This window comes from Polypterus senegalus, chromosome 10, assembly GCF_016835505.1.
Source record: "Polypterus senegalus isolate Bchr_013 chromosome 10, ASM1683550v1, whole genome shotgun sequence".
Taxonomy (NCBI): Eukaryota; Metazoa; Chordata; class Cladistia; order Polypteriformes; family Polypteridae; genus Polypterus; species Polypterus senegalus.
In genome coordinates, this window is record NC_053163.1 from 106,256,611 (window position 1) to 106,272,896 (window position 16,286).

The following is a 16,286-nucleotide window of genomic DNA, read 5'->3' on the forward strand; positions in this document are numbered from 1 at the left end:
GATTGCTTCCTTATTAGTGGCAATGCATGTAAAGCTTGGATGCGACCTGAACCTATATTATGCATCTTTCAGATTTGGGCATTCTTCTCAAGAAATGACACAGAATGTTAACTACAGTTGCACAAAGTAGAGTGGAGAGATTTGCAGCTTGAGTCTTATTTCAGTTATTGAAGGGGTTGTGTAAAATAAAGTCATTCATGTTCAAACTTCAGATTTTTATTAACTGTTTAATAAGCCTGTACTCACAATAGTGCTGCACAAACACAGAGATTGGATAAATGAGGAGATATGATCAGTATGCAAACCCTATGTGTTTTGCTCAGCTGGTGTTCTTTTTTTCCCCAGGTGAAAACCAATCATTTTTAACTGTCTCATATTCTTTCCCATTCTCCTACATACTCTTCCCCATCTTTTGTATGAAAGGAAAATTTCAGTCACTATACTGATTTGCTTCCAGCAATTTTACATCCAGTCTCAGTTTACCTTTTGTGTCAGCTGACCTTTAAGTACAGTACTGTTTTGGTTCCTATTAAGATGTCATGCGATTTATTCGACACAGAATATGAATATGTAAGTAGTGGTCTCAGAAGGATGCGAGTCCAAATAAGTAGTATCATAGCATACTTTATTTAAGGCAAAGAAATCTTTTAAGCTTGGTATGCCATTCAAGTAAAATGTGCTCATTAGTGTATGCTTTACAAGCTATTACATGATTCAAATTATAAATGTTTATTTTAAAGTTCAAGTTTGCATCATGCCTGATGTTCAGTATGATCTTGATTACTAGTTCCTTCTGATTTCTGGAGATTTGCAGAAATTTATTGGTCAATACAGTTTGCTGCGTATTACACGGCAGTGTTAATATCTGGAAATCATTTTACGGCTAATGGTACTAGAGGTGAACAATTAAATTGGTCCTTGGTCATTAACTAACATTTACTGTTTGTGTTTATTACTCTCTCTCTTTTGAGCTATCAGTGTATAGTTAAGCGTTACTTTAATTTTGGAGAAGCTGACTTATTTTAGATGTAGTTTAACAATTAATCCATAGGTTATTATGTACTTTGGATATAATAAAGTTTTTCAGAATTAGAGGTAGATGTTATTGGCAGAACAGAATAGCATGATTTAAATATTGGATTCAACTTTGATATTAAGTGGTATGATAGTTATCTTTTTGATTGGGGTCCTATTATTAAGATTCTTCTTGCATAATTCTTTGTTTTTAAGGTGAATTTATTTATGGTTACATTATTAAAAAAGAAACTATATTGTCCCAAGCTCAAGAATCTTTTTTTTTTTTTTTGTCAAATATTTATTTATTTCAAAGCTCAACTTTCGGATGAAGACTCTGATGCCATGGTGGATGATCCAAATGATGAGGACTTTGTCCCACATCCACTACCTAGACGGTCAACAAGGTCTTCCATGCGTATCCAGAAGACTGGACAGTCCACACAACAAAACGTGCCTCCTGTCAATACGCCAGTTCGGAGCACACCTTCAATAATGGGTCATAGCACCACACCACGCACCACCCCTTCTGCTGTCTCTCAGAACACATCATCCACTATGCCAAACAGTTCTCCCCGTACCTTGACAAAAATGCAGTGCGCCAATTGTCGTATTCCTCTGCAAAAAGGACAGACTGCTTACCAGAGGAAAGGGATGCCACAGTTGTTTTGCTCTTCAATTTGCCTTTCAGCCTTTTCTAAGAAACCTCCACGAAAGAAGCCATGTGCCTACTGTAAAAAGTAATTTTGTCTGTATTTTTTATCTTTTATCCTCCTAGTTTATCTATATTTGTAAAATATTAAGTATTGTATTGCATTGTTTTACATTTTTAAGCATCCTGCTTATAGCAGTAAAGGCTAGTCCTGAAAGTGATGGTTGATTAAAAGAAATTGTGCCAAATATTTAGTTTTTAGGATGTCTGTTATGTGTTATAAATAGATTAACCTGTAAAAGATGGGAAGATAAATTTTGATCCTAACAGTTTTTCATTGGATAGGATTGTTTTTATTTGTTTAATGCATTTTTTTACTTACATGAATAAGTAATTTTGTTTTTAATGAAGATTAAGGTAAAGGTGTTTCTAAAAGACTGATACTTCATTGACAAGAATAGCTTGTTTTTATTTTTTAAAGTACTTCTATGGCTGATGGTTTTCATTTTAATCAATTTCCCAAATTAGTGGGTTAGAATTACTTTTAGTTGATGTAGAGCAATTGTTTAATCAGCTATCTTTTCTACTCTTATTTTTCATTCAGATAAAATATGTCAATGTGATGTTTAGATTTACAATATGTTCAGAATTTTTTTTTCCATAGCTTGAATTAACTTGTGCAATAGTTCTTTAAGTCACAGTATTACTAATAAGCACAGAAATGAACATGACATTGAAGCAGCACCTCCACTTTAGCGTTCAATGACATTGCACTTGTGCTGCATGTATTGCTTGTCACTAATTGTCTATATTTGGATACAAATAAGGGATGAAAACAAACAAGTGAGTTAAAAAGAAAATGTTAAAAGAAATGTAAGCATTTAGAGATATGCAAACAAACATTTCTAAATCTGTTCTATATGTACAGTATATGCCATTACTAGCATACCCTTCTGTGTGTAACAGGGGGAAAATGTCTAGCTAAATAAATAAGTGCAGTGCATCCGGAAAGTATTCACAGCGCTTCAGTTTTTCCACATTTTATGTTACAGCCTTATTCCAAAATGGATTAAATTAATTTTTTTCCTCAGAATTCTACACACAACACCCCATAATGACAATGTGAAAAAAATTTACTTGAGGTTTTTGCAAATTTATTAAAAATAAAAAAACTGAGAAATCACATGTACATAAGTATTCACAACATTTGCTCAATACTTTGTCGATGTACCTTTGGCAGCAATTACAGCCTCAGATCTTTTTGAATATGATGCCACAAGCTCCATCAGGTTGGATGGGAAGCGTTGGTGCACAGCCATTTTAAGATCTCTGCAGAGATGTTCAATCGGATTCAAGTCTGGGCTCTGGCTGGGCCACTCAAGGACATTCACAGAGTTGTCCTGAAGCCACTCCTTTGATATCTTGGCTGTGTGCTTAGGGTCGTTGTCCTGCTGAAAGATGAACCGTAAGCCCCAGTCTGAGGTCAAGAGCGCTCTGGAGCAGGTTTTCATCCAAGATGTCTCTGTACATTGCTGCAGTCATCTTTCCCTTTATCCTGACTAGTCTCCCAGTTCCTGCTGCTGAAAAACATCCCCACAGCATGATGCTGCCACCACCATGCTTCACTGTGGGGATGGTATTGGCCTGGTGATGAGTGGTGCCTGGTTTCCTCCAAACGTGACGCCTGGCATTCACACCAGAGAGTTCAATCTTTGTCTCGTCAGACCAGAGAATTTTGTTTCTCATGGTCTGAGAGTCCTTCAGGTGCCTTTTCAAACTCCAGGCGGGTTGCCATGTGCCTTTTACTAAGGAGAGGCTTCCGTCTGGCCACTCTACCATACAAGCTTGATTGGTGGATTGCTGCAGAGATGGTTGTCCTTCTGGAAGGTTCTTTTCTCTCCACAGAGGACCTCTGGAGCTCTGACAGAGTGACCATCGGGTTCTTGATCACCTCCCTGTCTAAAGCCCTTCTTCCCCGATCGCTCAGTTTAGATGGCTGGCCAACTCTAAGAAGCGTCCTGGTGGTTTCGAACTTCTTCTACTTACGGATGATGGAGGCCACTGTGGTCATTGGGACCTTCAAAGCAGCAGAGATTTTTCTGTAACCTTCCCCAGATTTGTGCCTCGAGACAATCCTGTCTCGGAGGTCTACAGACAATTCCTTTGTCTTCATGCTTGGTTTGTGCTCTGACATGAACTGTCTACTGTGGGACCTTATATAGACAGGTGTGTGCCTTTCCAAATCATGTCCAGTCAATTGAATTTACCACAGGTGGACTCCAGTTAAGCTGCGGAAACATCTCAATGATGATCAGGGGAAACAGGATGCACCTGAGCTCAATTTTGAGCTTAATGGCAAAGGTTGTGAATACTTATTTACATGTGCTTTCTCAATTTTTTTATTTTTAATAAATTTGCAAGAATCTCAAGTAAACTTTTTTCATGTTGTCATTATGGGGTGTAATGTGTAGAATTCTGAGGAAAAAAATGAATTGAATCCATTTTGGAATAAGGCTGTAACATAAAAAAATGTGGAAAAAGTAATGCGCTGTGAATACTTTCCGGATGCACTGCAAATCAGTCAGTTGTAAGTACGACTGATTTGTTAAACGTATTAGAGTAAAATGTAGCCAAAGTGGTAAACCTGATAATTACTATATTTTTCTTCTGACGCTACCATATACTTTCTTCTAATTTAAATATAATAATATACAGTATGTTTACAAAGTTTAAAAAAATTTACAGTAGTGGTGCTTTTTCCCCTTTCTGTCCGTTATAGGTCTTTCATTTATCTTATTGCCCTACTAATTGTTTCATGTCAACAGGGATGTTTGGAGCACGAAAGAATCTGTTGTTGCTCAGACAGGTTCCGGAGGTTCTTTTCAGGAGTTCTGCAACAATAACTGCCTTTCGTTATATGAAGCCCAGCTGCAAAAGAAAAATAGCCCAGTAGCTGACACTCCTGCTGTGAGATGTAGTGTTTGTCACAAAACAGGCGAGGTAAAGTTACTGTGTACTGTTTCAAGAAAATATAAAATAGTGTCTGGTGTTTTTCAGTCTGCAATATAGATTGTCATTATATTTTAGATCATGCATGAAGTGAGCAATGGCAACATGGTCCACAAAATGTGTAGCGACACCTGTTTTACAAAATTTAGAGCCACAAAGGGACTTAAAACAAACTGCTGTGACAACTGTGGAGTTTACATCTACAACAAAGGCCTTCCCTTGGAATATCTTTTTCATGAGGGATTACAAAAGAGATTTTGCAACTCTGCCTGTTTAGCATTATACAAAAAGGTAAGAACATTTTCCATGAATTCCAGTGTGAAGGGTGACTTAAAAATATTAGTGGGCATTTTTGTGTTTTTAATTCTTGACATTAGAACATTTTAGGCTGCTTATAGTTTCATATTGAGAAATGGAGAGAGTGCATTCATGTAAGTAAAAATGTGTTACTCTGTATAGTGGTGGTAGTGAGTTCTTGTTTTGCAGTTAAGAGCATATGTGTTTGCTCCTAAAATCTGGTTGATCCTCATTTTTGTAGTCCTTTTATTTCAGAAAAATACCAAAGTTTTCCCTTGCATGTGGTGCAAAACATTGTGCAAGAATTTTGACATGTTGTCCAGTGTGGATCGGAATGGAAAGATGGGTCATTTCTGCTCTGTTTGCTGCATCACCTCTCACAAAGTAAAAAACGCAGGACCCACTGGTAAGAGTCTGATCTACTATCTTGAAGTAACCTTTATTTTTTCTACACTGTACCAGAAAACATAGGCATTGCATTCACCTATTTCTCCATTCTTTAGTTGAACCACCTCTTGCAACTTTTACTACAAACAGTATATTTGGAATATGTCTCAATTAATTTTACTCTATGTGGTGGGGCAACATTTATCTATTCCTTAATCTCACACTGACAAAAATAAGAGAAATCCATCTTTTAATTGAAGTAAAATTTATACTGAGAAAAAATAATTCTTTATCAATAAATATTAATTTTTAAATAACCCACTCGTGACATGATTATTGGCACCTCTGCATTTAATCCTTTATACAACCTCTCTTTGTCAATGCAAACATTCGTCTTTAGAAAATTTGTCATGATCATTCAAGGTCCTAGGTAACGTGTTGTGTACTCTTCTGTTCGGCTCACTCCACAGACTTCAAATGTGGTTTAGGTCCAGAGACTGAGGTGGTTATGGCAAAAATTTGATTGTGTGTTTTTGTTACTTATGTTCATAGAAAACAGTTCCAGCTAAAGTTTCAGTAGCGTTTAGCAACCTCTAGGTGCTTACATTGGTGATTGAATGACTGAAAAGTCTTTTTTTCTGGCGAGCCTTCCAAATCTGTTGTCAAGGAGGTGGTGCCTCATGGTAGTTTTGGCATTTGGTGACCCCAAGATATGCTACTTTTTCTGTATTTCTCTAGCAGTGATCCTTGGGGATTTATTTTTTGCTTTCGCATCCTCTACACCATGCACATGGGCAAAACACATTTGGGTCATCTTCCAGGCAAGATGGTAACAGTTTCAGTTGATTTTAACTTTTTAAATTTTGCCCTAATTATAGATTTGGGCATTTTCAGGAAAGTATCTGTATTTTTTATTGCCATTCTCTGACTTATGAAAGTCAACATGCTTTTCCCAAAGTTGAATTGTGCACTCTTTATCTTTCTCATGTTGATTAACGAATAAGTGAATTTGCCGTCCTTGCCACCTCATATTTATACCCCAGTGAAACAGGAAGTCACAGATTACTGCTTTGAAGTTTCTACACACTCTGGTCAACATAAAAAGTAAGATATAAGAATAAAATGCTCCATTTAAACTTTGTTCCTAAGATTTTCTAGAGGTGCCAATAATTATGGAACACGTGGTTTTGTTAAAAAAAGTATTTCTTGATGAGGGATTATTTTTTCTCAGAATAAATGTAATGCAGTTAGAGCTTGTATTTCTCTTTTTTTGTAAGTGTAAGATTAAGGTAATTCACCGAAAAGAGTAATTTTTTTAAAATAACATTTTTTCCTCATCTTTCCCATGGTGCCAATAATTACCATGGATTGGGGTGAACAGGTTTTTGTGTGGACAAAATACAGGCATAAAAGGTTAAAGTCTTCTGTTCTTTCCTCACTCTTCACGCTTTTAGATGCTAGAATAATGTGTTGTCCATTTTGTCCGTTCATTATCAGTGTTGCTTAACAAATTCAGGGTCACAGGGAAATTTGATCTACCTACCTATCTTCTGTCTCTATTTTAATATAAAATGTTTTAGTATATGGTGTTTTATGTAGTGGTATACTTTTGGAAATAAATACGCAAACTAAAATATATAGCTTTCAGCTGTTCATTAAAGTTGTTTTACGTAGTGCAGTTTTATGTACTGTTTTTCTTTTTTATCACAGAGCTCTCCTTTATTTTTAGAAATCTGTTTTACAACAAAATTTCTAATTTGTTTTGATCATTACTTTTGATTTACTTCCTTAGTACCAAATCAGTCAGAAATAAGAGCTTTTAAAAATACAACATAACTTGTTTGTTTTTACATTGAAAGACATACTATGGGCCGTTTAAAATAATTCATCACTTTACAATAAAGTTTGTCTGTATGAAGGATTTCCTATCTCATCTTGTTCATACAGTTGGGCAATATCTAATTTTTTTCTTCTTAGGACCAGCAAGGCCATGCAGTTTCTGCAGGCGAAGCTTGTCAGAGCCTGTATACTACAACAAGACAGACAGAGTCATCTATCAGTTCTGTAGTCCAAGCTGCTGGACCAAATTTCAGGTATGCTAGTTTGTTGTTCTTGTTTTTATTTGTAGCAAGTCTTACAGTTCATTCCCTTAGTAAAATGTTATATAAAAATAAACAAGGCAATATGTTTTTATATATTTATTTTCTTATGTTACTTTAATTGGTTGCTGAACAGTTCAGCTAGTAAACAATGCTTCTGCCATGTGCAGACAATTGTTGCTGTATATCTTCTTTGCGGGATAAGATGTGTATTCTGTCTAAAAGATTTATGCACTGTCCAATGTATAGCCTGTAAATTAAGCTATATGGATGGCTAAGGGAAATAATGAGAAGGTTTTTCAACTTTATATTAATCTACTACCTGTCTGATGCAAACTGTTAATAGGGAATACTAAAATGTTTTATATTGGTAACTCTTCAGCAACCACCTGATGGTAATTATTAAAGAAAGCTAAATTTTAATAATGTGTTGGGTGTCTAATCATCTTTCTTCTGTAAGTGATTTATTGTACAAAAATGTTTTCTACTGATGTAATTCTAGTATATTGCATTTTAGTAGTTACCATATTTAGGTTGATGTGACCTTTTACCTAATCTTTTGCAATAATTCATCAAGAAGCCATTTTTAACAAATCTAAATAAATGTTAATCCATTTTTACCAGTTATTAAAAATGAACCTGCTTAAATGTGACAAAAAGTAGGTGTATCCCTTGTTTCTCTAATTGTTTATGTAATTTACACCATTTCTGGATGATTGATCATTAAGATGTAATTTTTTAAGTACAGTATGTAAAAGTAGAAGTGGTGCTGTTTTTGGTAAAACATCATGTCCAAATGAAAACATGTCTGAAATGGTTTAGAAAATAAATTATTACTACATATAATTCAAAGCTAATTCCAAATAATTTCAAGCCAGTGATTGCCCAGTAATAACTTTAACAAATAAGCATAAATATACCCTGCCAATGTAATACAGATAGATGTATTATACAGTTGACTGTAAACTTTAATTGCAGCATCTGTAGGAATCTCTTGTTGTAGATGACAAGTAATTGAGTCTGTTGACAGTAAAACTTTGAAAATAAAATTATTTCATTATTTAATTAACTGAAAATTAAATTATCTGCTCTTTGTGACAAAACATTGCTATGTGATGTGTTTGCAAAATATCAAACAGGCACATGATGGAGCAATAAGGAACAAAGGCAATGTTCACCTGGTGGCTGTGGATAAGTGGCTCTAAAGAGCTGCCAGGCTTCAGGATTATAGCTCTGTCCTTAGACCTTCTCATCTCCCAGATTATGTCTCCTTCCAGGATTGCTCTGCTTTTATAGATTGTGAACCAGAAACGGCAGAGTCTGTTGCTCTCAATTTGCATCTTCTTGGAGGTGTGGGTGAAGCAAGAGACAAAATAATTAGCAATTCTACCCCCTGGTGTCCCTTGGTGGTATTGCCTGGGTGGCTCTTTGACAATCACATGTGACATCTTCTAGTGTAGTTAATAATGATTTAGGATGTATGTATGAATAATTTGTTGTTTTAACACTAGAATCTCTGAAGCCTGCGAAAATATTCATAGTGCAAGGCCACCTTAATTTTGCTTGCACCTCCTCATTGCTGTGTTTAATTGTGCACCGATATTGCCTTTGGTTTGCAAATGTGTCAGTTGCCTGCAGGCAGGCAACCTTCTATCCAATCCCCTACTGAGGCAGCTAAAGTCAGACACAAAATACTCACAGCTGAACTCTGTTTATCTGGGAATGAGGTGTCTAGAATTGTATAGGAAAATAATATATTGTTACTTGAAATACTTATATTTCATGTGTGTTCCGTGTCTGCACGATCTGTATAATATAGGATGTCATTGAACGCATAACTAAAATGGAAATTTTTTTTATATGTTATAGCAATAACAACAAAATTTGACATGAAGTGTGTAATGTGTGAAGACTGAAGTCCAAATATTAAATAAACACTTTAATGAAAGTTAGAACAAAACAAGTGTGTTTTTATCTATACTAATAAAAGGCAAAGCCCTCACTGACTGACTGACTGACTCACTCACTCACTCACTCATCACTAATTCTCCAACTTCCCGTGTAGGTAGAAAGGCTGAAATTTGGCAGGCTCATTCCTTACAGCTTACTTACAAAAGTTAAGCACGTTTCATTTCAAAATTCTACGTGTAACGATCATAACTGGAACCTACTTACAACATTTATTTATATAGCACATTTTCATACAAATAGTAGCTCAAAGTGCTTTACATAATAAAGAATAGAAAAATAAAAGACACAATAAGAAAACAAAATAAATCAACTTTAATTAACATCGAATAAGAGTAAGGTTCAATGGCCAGGGGACAGAAAAACAGAAAAACTCCAGACAGCTGGAGAAAAATAAAATCTGTAGGGATTCCAGACCATGAGACCACCAAGTCCACTCTGGGCATTCTACCTAACATAAATGAAACAGTCCTCTTTGGATTTAGGGTTCTCACGGAAGGGCTTGATGAAGATGGTCACGTAGACTTCTGCCTTTTAATCCATCCATCATTGTTGGAGCATCATGAAGCTTTGAGTAGGTGGAGGTGGCGCAGGCCACCACCACAAAGAAACCGGAAAAAAACCAAAAAAGAGAGTAGGGGTCAGTACGATTTTAGAACCACCATGAATAGTTATTATGAGGAAATTGAACATATAGAGTATCAGGATTAAGTTAAATTAAGTTAAATTGAAGTTATAAAAGGCCATGTTAAAGTAATGTGTTTTCAGCAGTGTTTTAAAGTGCTCTACTGTATCAGCCTGGCGAATTCCTATTGGCAGGCTATTCCAGATTTTAGGTGCATAGCAGCAGAAGGCCGCCTCACCACTTCTTTTAAGTTTTGTTCTTGGAATTCTAAGGAGACACTCATTTGAGGATCTGAGGTTACGATTTGGAATATAAGGTGTCAGACATTCCGATATATAAGATGGGGCGAGATTATTTAAGGCTTTATAAACCATAAGCAGAATTTTAAAGTCAATCCTGAATGACACAGGTAACCAGTGTAGTGACATTAAAACTGGAGAAATGTGTTGGATTTTCTTTTCCTAGTTAGGATTCTAGCAGCTGCATTCTGCACTAGTTGCAAGCGATTTATGTCTTTTTGGGTAGTCCTGAGAGGAGTGCGTTACAGTAATCTAGTCGACTGAAAACAAAGCGTGAACTAATTTCTCAGCATCTTTCAGTGATATAAGAGGTCTAACTTTACTTATGTTTCTTAAGTGAAAAAATGCTGTCCTAATGATCTGATTAATATGTGATTTAAAATTCAGATTACAGTCAACAATTACCCCTAAGCTTTTTACCTCCGTCTTGACTTTTAATCCTAATGTATCCAGTTTATTTCTAATAGCCTCATTGTATCCATTATTGCTAATCACTAAGATTTCAGTTTTCTCTTTATTTAACTTGAGAAAGTTACTATTCATCCATTCTGAGATACAAGTCAGACATTGTGTTAGCGAATCAATAGAATCGGGTCATCAGGTGCTATTGATAAGTACAGCTGTGTGTCATCAGCATAGCTGTGGTAGCTCACGTTGTGCCCTGAGATAATCTGACCTAACGGAAGCATGTAGATTGAGAATAACAGCGGACCCAGGATAGAGCCTTGTGGAACACCATATTGGATATCATGTGTCTTGAGTTGTAATTCCCACAACTAACAAAAATTTTCTCCCTGTCAGGTAGGATTCAAACCAATTTAAGACACTGCCAGAGAGGCCCACCCATTGACTAAGGCGATTTCTAAGAATGTTGTGTCAAATGCAGCACTCAGATCTAAGAGGATGAGAACAGATAAATGGCCTCTGTCTGCATTCAACCGCAAATCATTTACTACTTTAACGAGTGCAGTTTCTGTGCTGTGATTTGTTCTAAAACCCGACTGAAATTTATCAAGAATAGCATGTTTATTGAGGTGGTCATTTAACTGCATAATGACTGCCTTCTCTAGAACTTTACTTAAGAAAGGCAGGTTAGAGATGGGTCTAAAATTTTCAAGAGCGAGGGTCAAGATTATGTTTCTTAAGTAGGGGTTTAACTACAGCAGTCTTAAGACAGTCTGGGAAGACCCCGTATCTAATGACAATTTACTATGTCAGAACATTATCAATTAGCACCTGATACTTCTTTGAAAAACCTTGTTGGTATTGGGTCAAGGACGCAGGTGGAGGATTATTTTTTGTAAATCAGGTAAATCTATCCTAGTGAAAGAGTTTAATTTGTTTATAACAGGATGCTGGGGTTTAGGAGGATCCTTAGTGTTGGAGGGATATACTATGTTATTTCTAATATCATTAATTTTTTGATTGAAAAATACAGCGATAGCCTCACAGGTTTTACTGGAAGACTTAGGAGGCATTCCTTTGAGTTACCTGGGTTTAGTAGGCGATCAATTGTAGAAAATAAGACTCTGGGATTACTAGCATTGTTATTTATAATCTTGGAGAAATAGCAGCGTCTCTCAAGACGGACAGTGTTATTGTATTCTGTTATTTTGACTTTTAATATTTCATAGTGGATAGTAAGTTTAGTCTTCCTCCATTTACGCTCAGCTCTGCGGCATGTTTTCTTTAAATCAGACACTCTTTGGGTCTTCCATGGTATAACAATGCTAGAAGATTTTTTCACTGTCTTTTCAGGTGCAACTATGTCAACAGCAGCTCTCACTTTAGTATTAAATCTTTCCACCTTACTATTTACATTATCCTCACTATTATAGCTGGCACTATAAACGGACTGATTGCTTAGAATGTTTGTAAGTTTTAGAGCTGCTGCCGAGTCAAAGAAGCGTTTTTTAACAATATGCTTCTCATGAGTGTTTTTTATCATTATTTCTATATTAAAAAGTAGAAGAAAATGGTCTGATAGACCAATATCAATGATCTGTTTTATATCAAATTTCAGTCCTTTAGTAATCACTAAGTCTAACATATGACCTGCTTTATGTGTAGGCTGATTTACGAGCTGTCTCAAATCAAAAGAATCCAGAAGGTTCATAAATTCTTTTACTTTTGGATCACACTGATTATCTATATGAAAATTAAAGTCGCCAACTACTTATGTAAATATATACGGCCATAGCCTGCAGCTCGGTCGCCGTGTGAGGTGGAGTTGCGTCCCCCATCATCACGCCTCCCACATAATTGAGTGCCTTATTTAAACTAAACTATATGTAAAATGTAACATACACACTTTAATGCATTTCATCATGAAAGTGGTATCAAGTACAAATCTAAAGATTCTAAATGTGTAAAGAGTTGGAATATTATACATTTAATTTGTTCTGTGTGGTGATCTGTTGCTGCTTGTCGCTGCTGTCAGGTCCAAGAAGCTCGTAGCGTTTAAAAACTGGGATGACATTTACGATGGTCTGCATTAATGATAAACTATGAGTTTAAAGTGGAAATTTCGAGATTAAAGCCAAAATTTCCACTTTAATCACAAAATACACGTTTTCACCGTGTCCTTTATTTTTTTCTCAGTGGCTCAAATATTACGCTATACATTATGTTGCTGCTGTTAAGTTGCAAAAATAAAAAAATAAAAAAGACGGCACAAAAGATGGTATGTGAGACTTTTAAAATGTATTGTGTCATTACGTTCGGGGAATATGCGACGCTTGAATATAAAAGCACCACGAATACATCTGTATGTCGGCATTTTGCTTCACCACATCGAAGCATTCATCCCGTAGGATCTGCATAGAGGCTTTCTGTCACATGTATATAGTAAACAGAGACACTGACGTCACGTTCCGACTTTTAGCACACTGCGCCCCCCGACTTTTTGCTGGTACTGCAACTCGCGCGTTAATTTCTGAGGACCTGCTGAGATGCGTGAAATGAACGCTGGGAACGCGTGGCAGACATAATGCGGGCGCGTACGTGTTCTGAGCGTGAAGCATAAATCGGCCCTTACGAAGCAGTAGTTCTTATTGTGAGACCACCACGTTTCCACTGTGAAAGACGCAATCACACGCATGCAAACGTCTTTACTAAATATAAATTGATATTTAGGCTTCTGTTTTCACACATTGACAGCAACAAGTTGTAATTTATTTATAGTTTTAAACCTGTAATGCTTAAGTATGCTTTTTTTATACTAAAGAATATGTCGGGTATAAGCATCTGCTTAGGCTTAAATTGTTAGATATTTCAGATTGTACATCTTTTATTATGTAAATAATATTTTTGCTTTGTTTTTCTTTTTTTCTTATAGCAAACTAGTCCTGAAGGTGACATTCATTTGAATTGTCATTCTTGTCATAATCTGTTTAGTGGCAAACCAGAAGTACTAGATTGGAAGGTAATTCTTCTTTATTAATATTTGTGTGCAAGAGAGTGTACATTTTCAGTAATCATCATGGTCACCAGTTGGAAAAAGACTTATACGGACGTAGACGTCGCTTTGACTGTAACAGAAATGTAACTTCTGGGAATATACACTTATTTAAGGAATTAATATATCATTCATAGACAGTGTACATTCTTTTAAACTAAAATGCATATAAGGTAAAGGAGGATAATGCTAATAACTCAGATTCTCAGGGACTTTATCATATTATCCTCCTGTCAGAAATAGCAAAATATACCTTTGTGTGCTTCATAATTCAAATAAGTGAATGTACTAAGGTTTTTCTGTAGGTGTTTCCTTCTCATTATCATGCATTGCTAATTTGGATGTAAACTAACAATTTGGAAATTCAATTAGGCTTGATTTGAAAGTAATGAGTTTTGTTGTGTTTACATTTCTAATGTTAACATTATTAAAATAAGCAGGTTCCCCTGTGTATTACATCTAAACTATTTTTTAAAATGGATAGTAGTAGTGGATGTAACTTTTTGTTTTTCTTTTTAAATTTTTATATGGATAAAAACCTTTGTTTCACACCAAGTTTAGAGTATATCCATTAGCATCTCAAAGTTAACACTGTTTGTCACAAGGGGCCTCATGTATAAACAGTGCATACAGACAAAGATATTGCGTATGCCCTTTCCCACGCTCACTTTGAGATGTATAAAAAATAAACTTTGCATAAAGTTACGCACATTTTCACTGCAGTCTCGGACCGTGTGTACACACTTTTTTGCTTGGTTTTGCAAACTGGCGGCACCTAGCATCTAAGCAGTGTTCCTTGTTTCTGTGTCATTTTCCTTTTTCACATTTGCGTCCATGCAGTGGGCTTTCTCAAAAGAATCAAAATTAATTGCATATCATTTACAAACTTAATTCATTTGATTGTAATCATTCTTTAACAATATAATTGGGCTCGGAATGACCAAATTATTCCAAATACCATAGCTGCTTTAGTGTTGTTATTACCACTGCACCACTCAGAGTATTTTAACCCATTGTATCTGAGTGTGAAATCACAGCGTGTTGTGTTGAGAGCGCAGATGATTATTGGGATCCAGCTTCCATCCCTGGAGGACATTTATGGCACACACTGCCTCTGGAAATCCACCACCATCTGCATGGATTCTACTCCGCTATGCTGCAGTCTATTTGAACTTCTGCTACCCAGCAAACGCTTCAGAGCCTTTCCTGCATGGATCTCGAGGCTCAGAAATGGTTTAATCGCAAGAGCTATAAAAGTATGCTTGTACTTCTATTAATTATCTCACTGTAAACTTGTTCTACAACTGTAACACTGCACTACCTGAGCCACTTTATGAGCCATTTGCACTATTTGGACTATATGTACATGTTTGTTGTACTTGTGCTTTCATATTGTATGTTTTTCATTGTTTATCATATTTTTTTTATAATTTTATAGGAAAACAAGTTTATGGAGGATTTACATATTGAATCTCATTGTACCATATAATAACAATAAAGGAATTAAATTTTGTTCAGTAGAAGAGAGCACACATTTACAGATGATGATGACTGGTTTCTAATGCAGCTTATATTTCTAAGAACTATCCTATTGGACCTGCATGCTTTTACAATACTAGGATGTATACTTGATATCATTTTTATGATGAAATCTGTATTTATATTACATTTTACAGTTAAATTGTTAACTTCATTTAAATAATGTATACTCTTAATAATTAAACATTTGGGGGTGCGATGGCACAGCAGTAGCGATGAGCTGGCACCCTGTCCAGTGACTGTTCCTGCCTCGCTCTTGATGCTTGCTGGAACTGGCGTAATCCTGGATGGATGGAATAATTAAACATGCATAGTGAAGATTTTTCAATGTTCCATAATAGTTTTGAAGAATCCACGTTCTAAGCTTACAGCTGGTTTTAAATTTATTACAGAGCTCATTGTGTGATGACTGGTTATGTGGAGAAAGAAAATGGAAGAACAGGTATTGGATGTTGGTACATTTGACAGAGACAGTACTTCTGCAATAAATTTTCCCATTCAGCGTCGTGTGTCCCAGCAAGCATGTTGGGGGAGTCGGGAACAATCCAAGGACGGGGCGCCAGCTCATAGCTATCATGCTGCATCACTGTGCCCCCACTCGTTTAATGTATACTATATGCTTTTCATCATGAAAATGATATTAAGTAAACATCTTCGTGTTCTAAAATGTTCAGTTTAAAGTAGAAATTTTGAGTTTAAAGTGTACATTTGGACATTTTTTCCTTCACTGTGTCCCTGTGTTTTGTTTTTTTTTTTTCCTTTTCTCTGTGCCCTAATACACTTCCATATGACACTCAGGTGGTGGGCTACAAGTTGCCTTTTCACCTTGATGTCTGACCACTTTTTTTTTTTATTTTGGGCACTGTGCGACTTTCTGAACTTGAACTTTTGAATGTCACTCCATCTATTTCCTTTTGTTGCTCACTCTACTGCCTGAGCC

At 35.9% G+C, this 16,286-nt stretch overlaps 1 protein-coding gene across 2 annotated transcripts in view; it reads left to right on the forward strand.

Annotated features, from left to right (window-relative positions):
• LOC120537389 (zinc finger MYM-type protein 3-like) overlaps positions 1–16,286 on the forward strand; it is a 180,756-nt gene that overhangs the window by 82,990 nt on the left and 81,480 nt on the right. For both annotated transcript variants that reach the window (XM_039766293.1, XM_039766292.1), the window contains exons 5-10: positions 1,331–1,754; positions 4,492–4,666; positions 4,754–4,966; positions 5,228–5,378; positions 7,337–7,452; positions 13,688–13,774. In XM_039766293.1, coding sequence (XP_039622227.1) covers positions 1,331–1,754; positions 4,492–4,666; positions 4,754–4,966; positions 5,228–5,378; positions 7,337–7,452; positions 13,688–13,774 — 1,166 coding nt within the window. The remainder of the gene's footprint in view (positions 1–1,330; positions 1,755–4,491; positions 4,667–4,753; positions 4,967–5,227; positions 5,379–7,336; positions 7,453–13,687; positions 13,775–16,286) is intronic.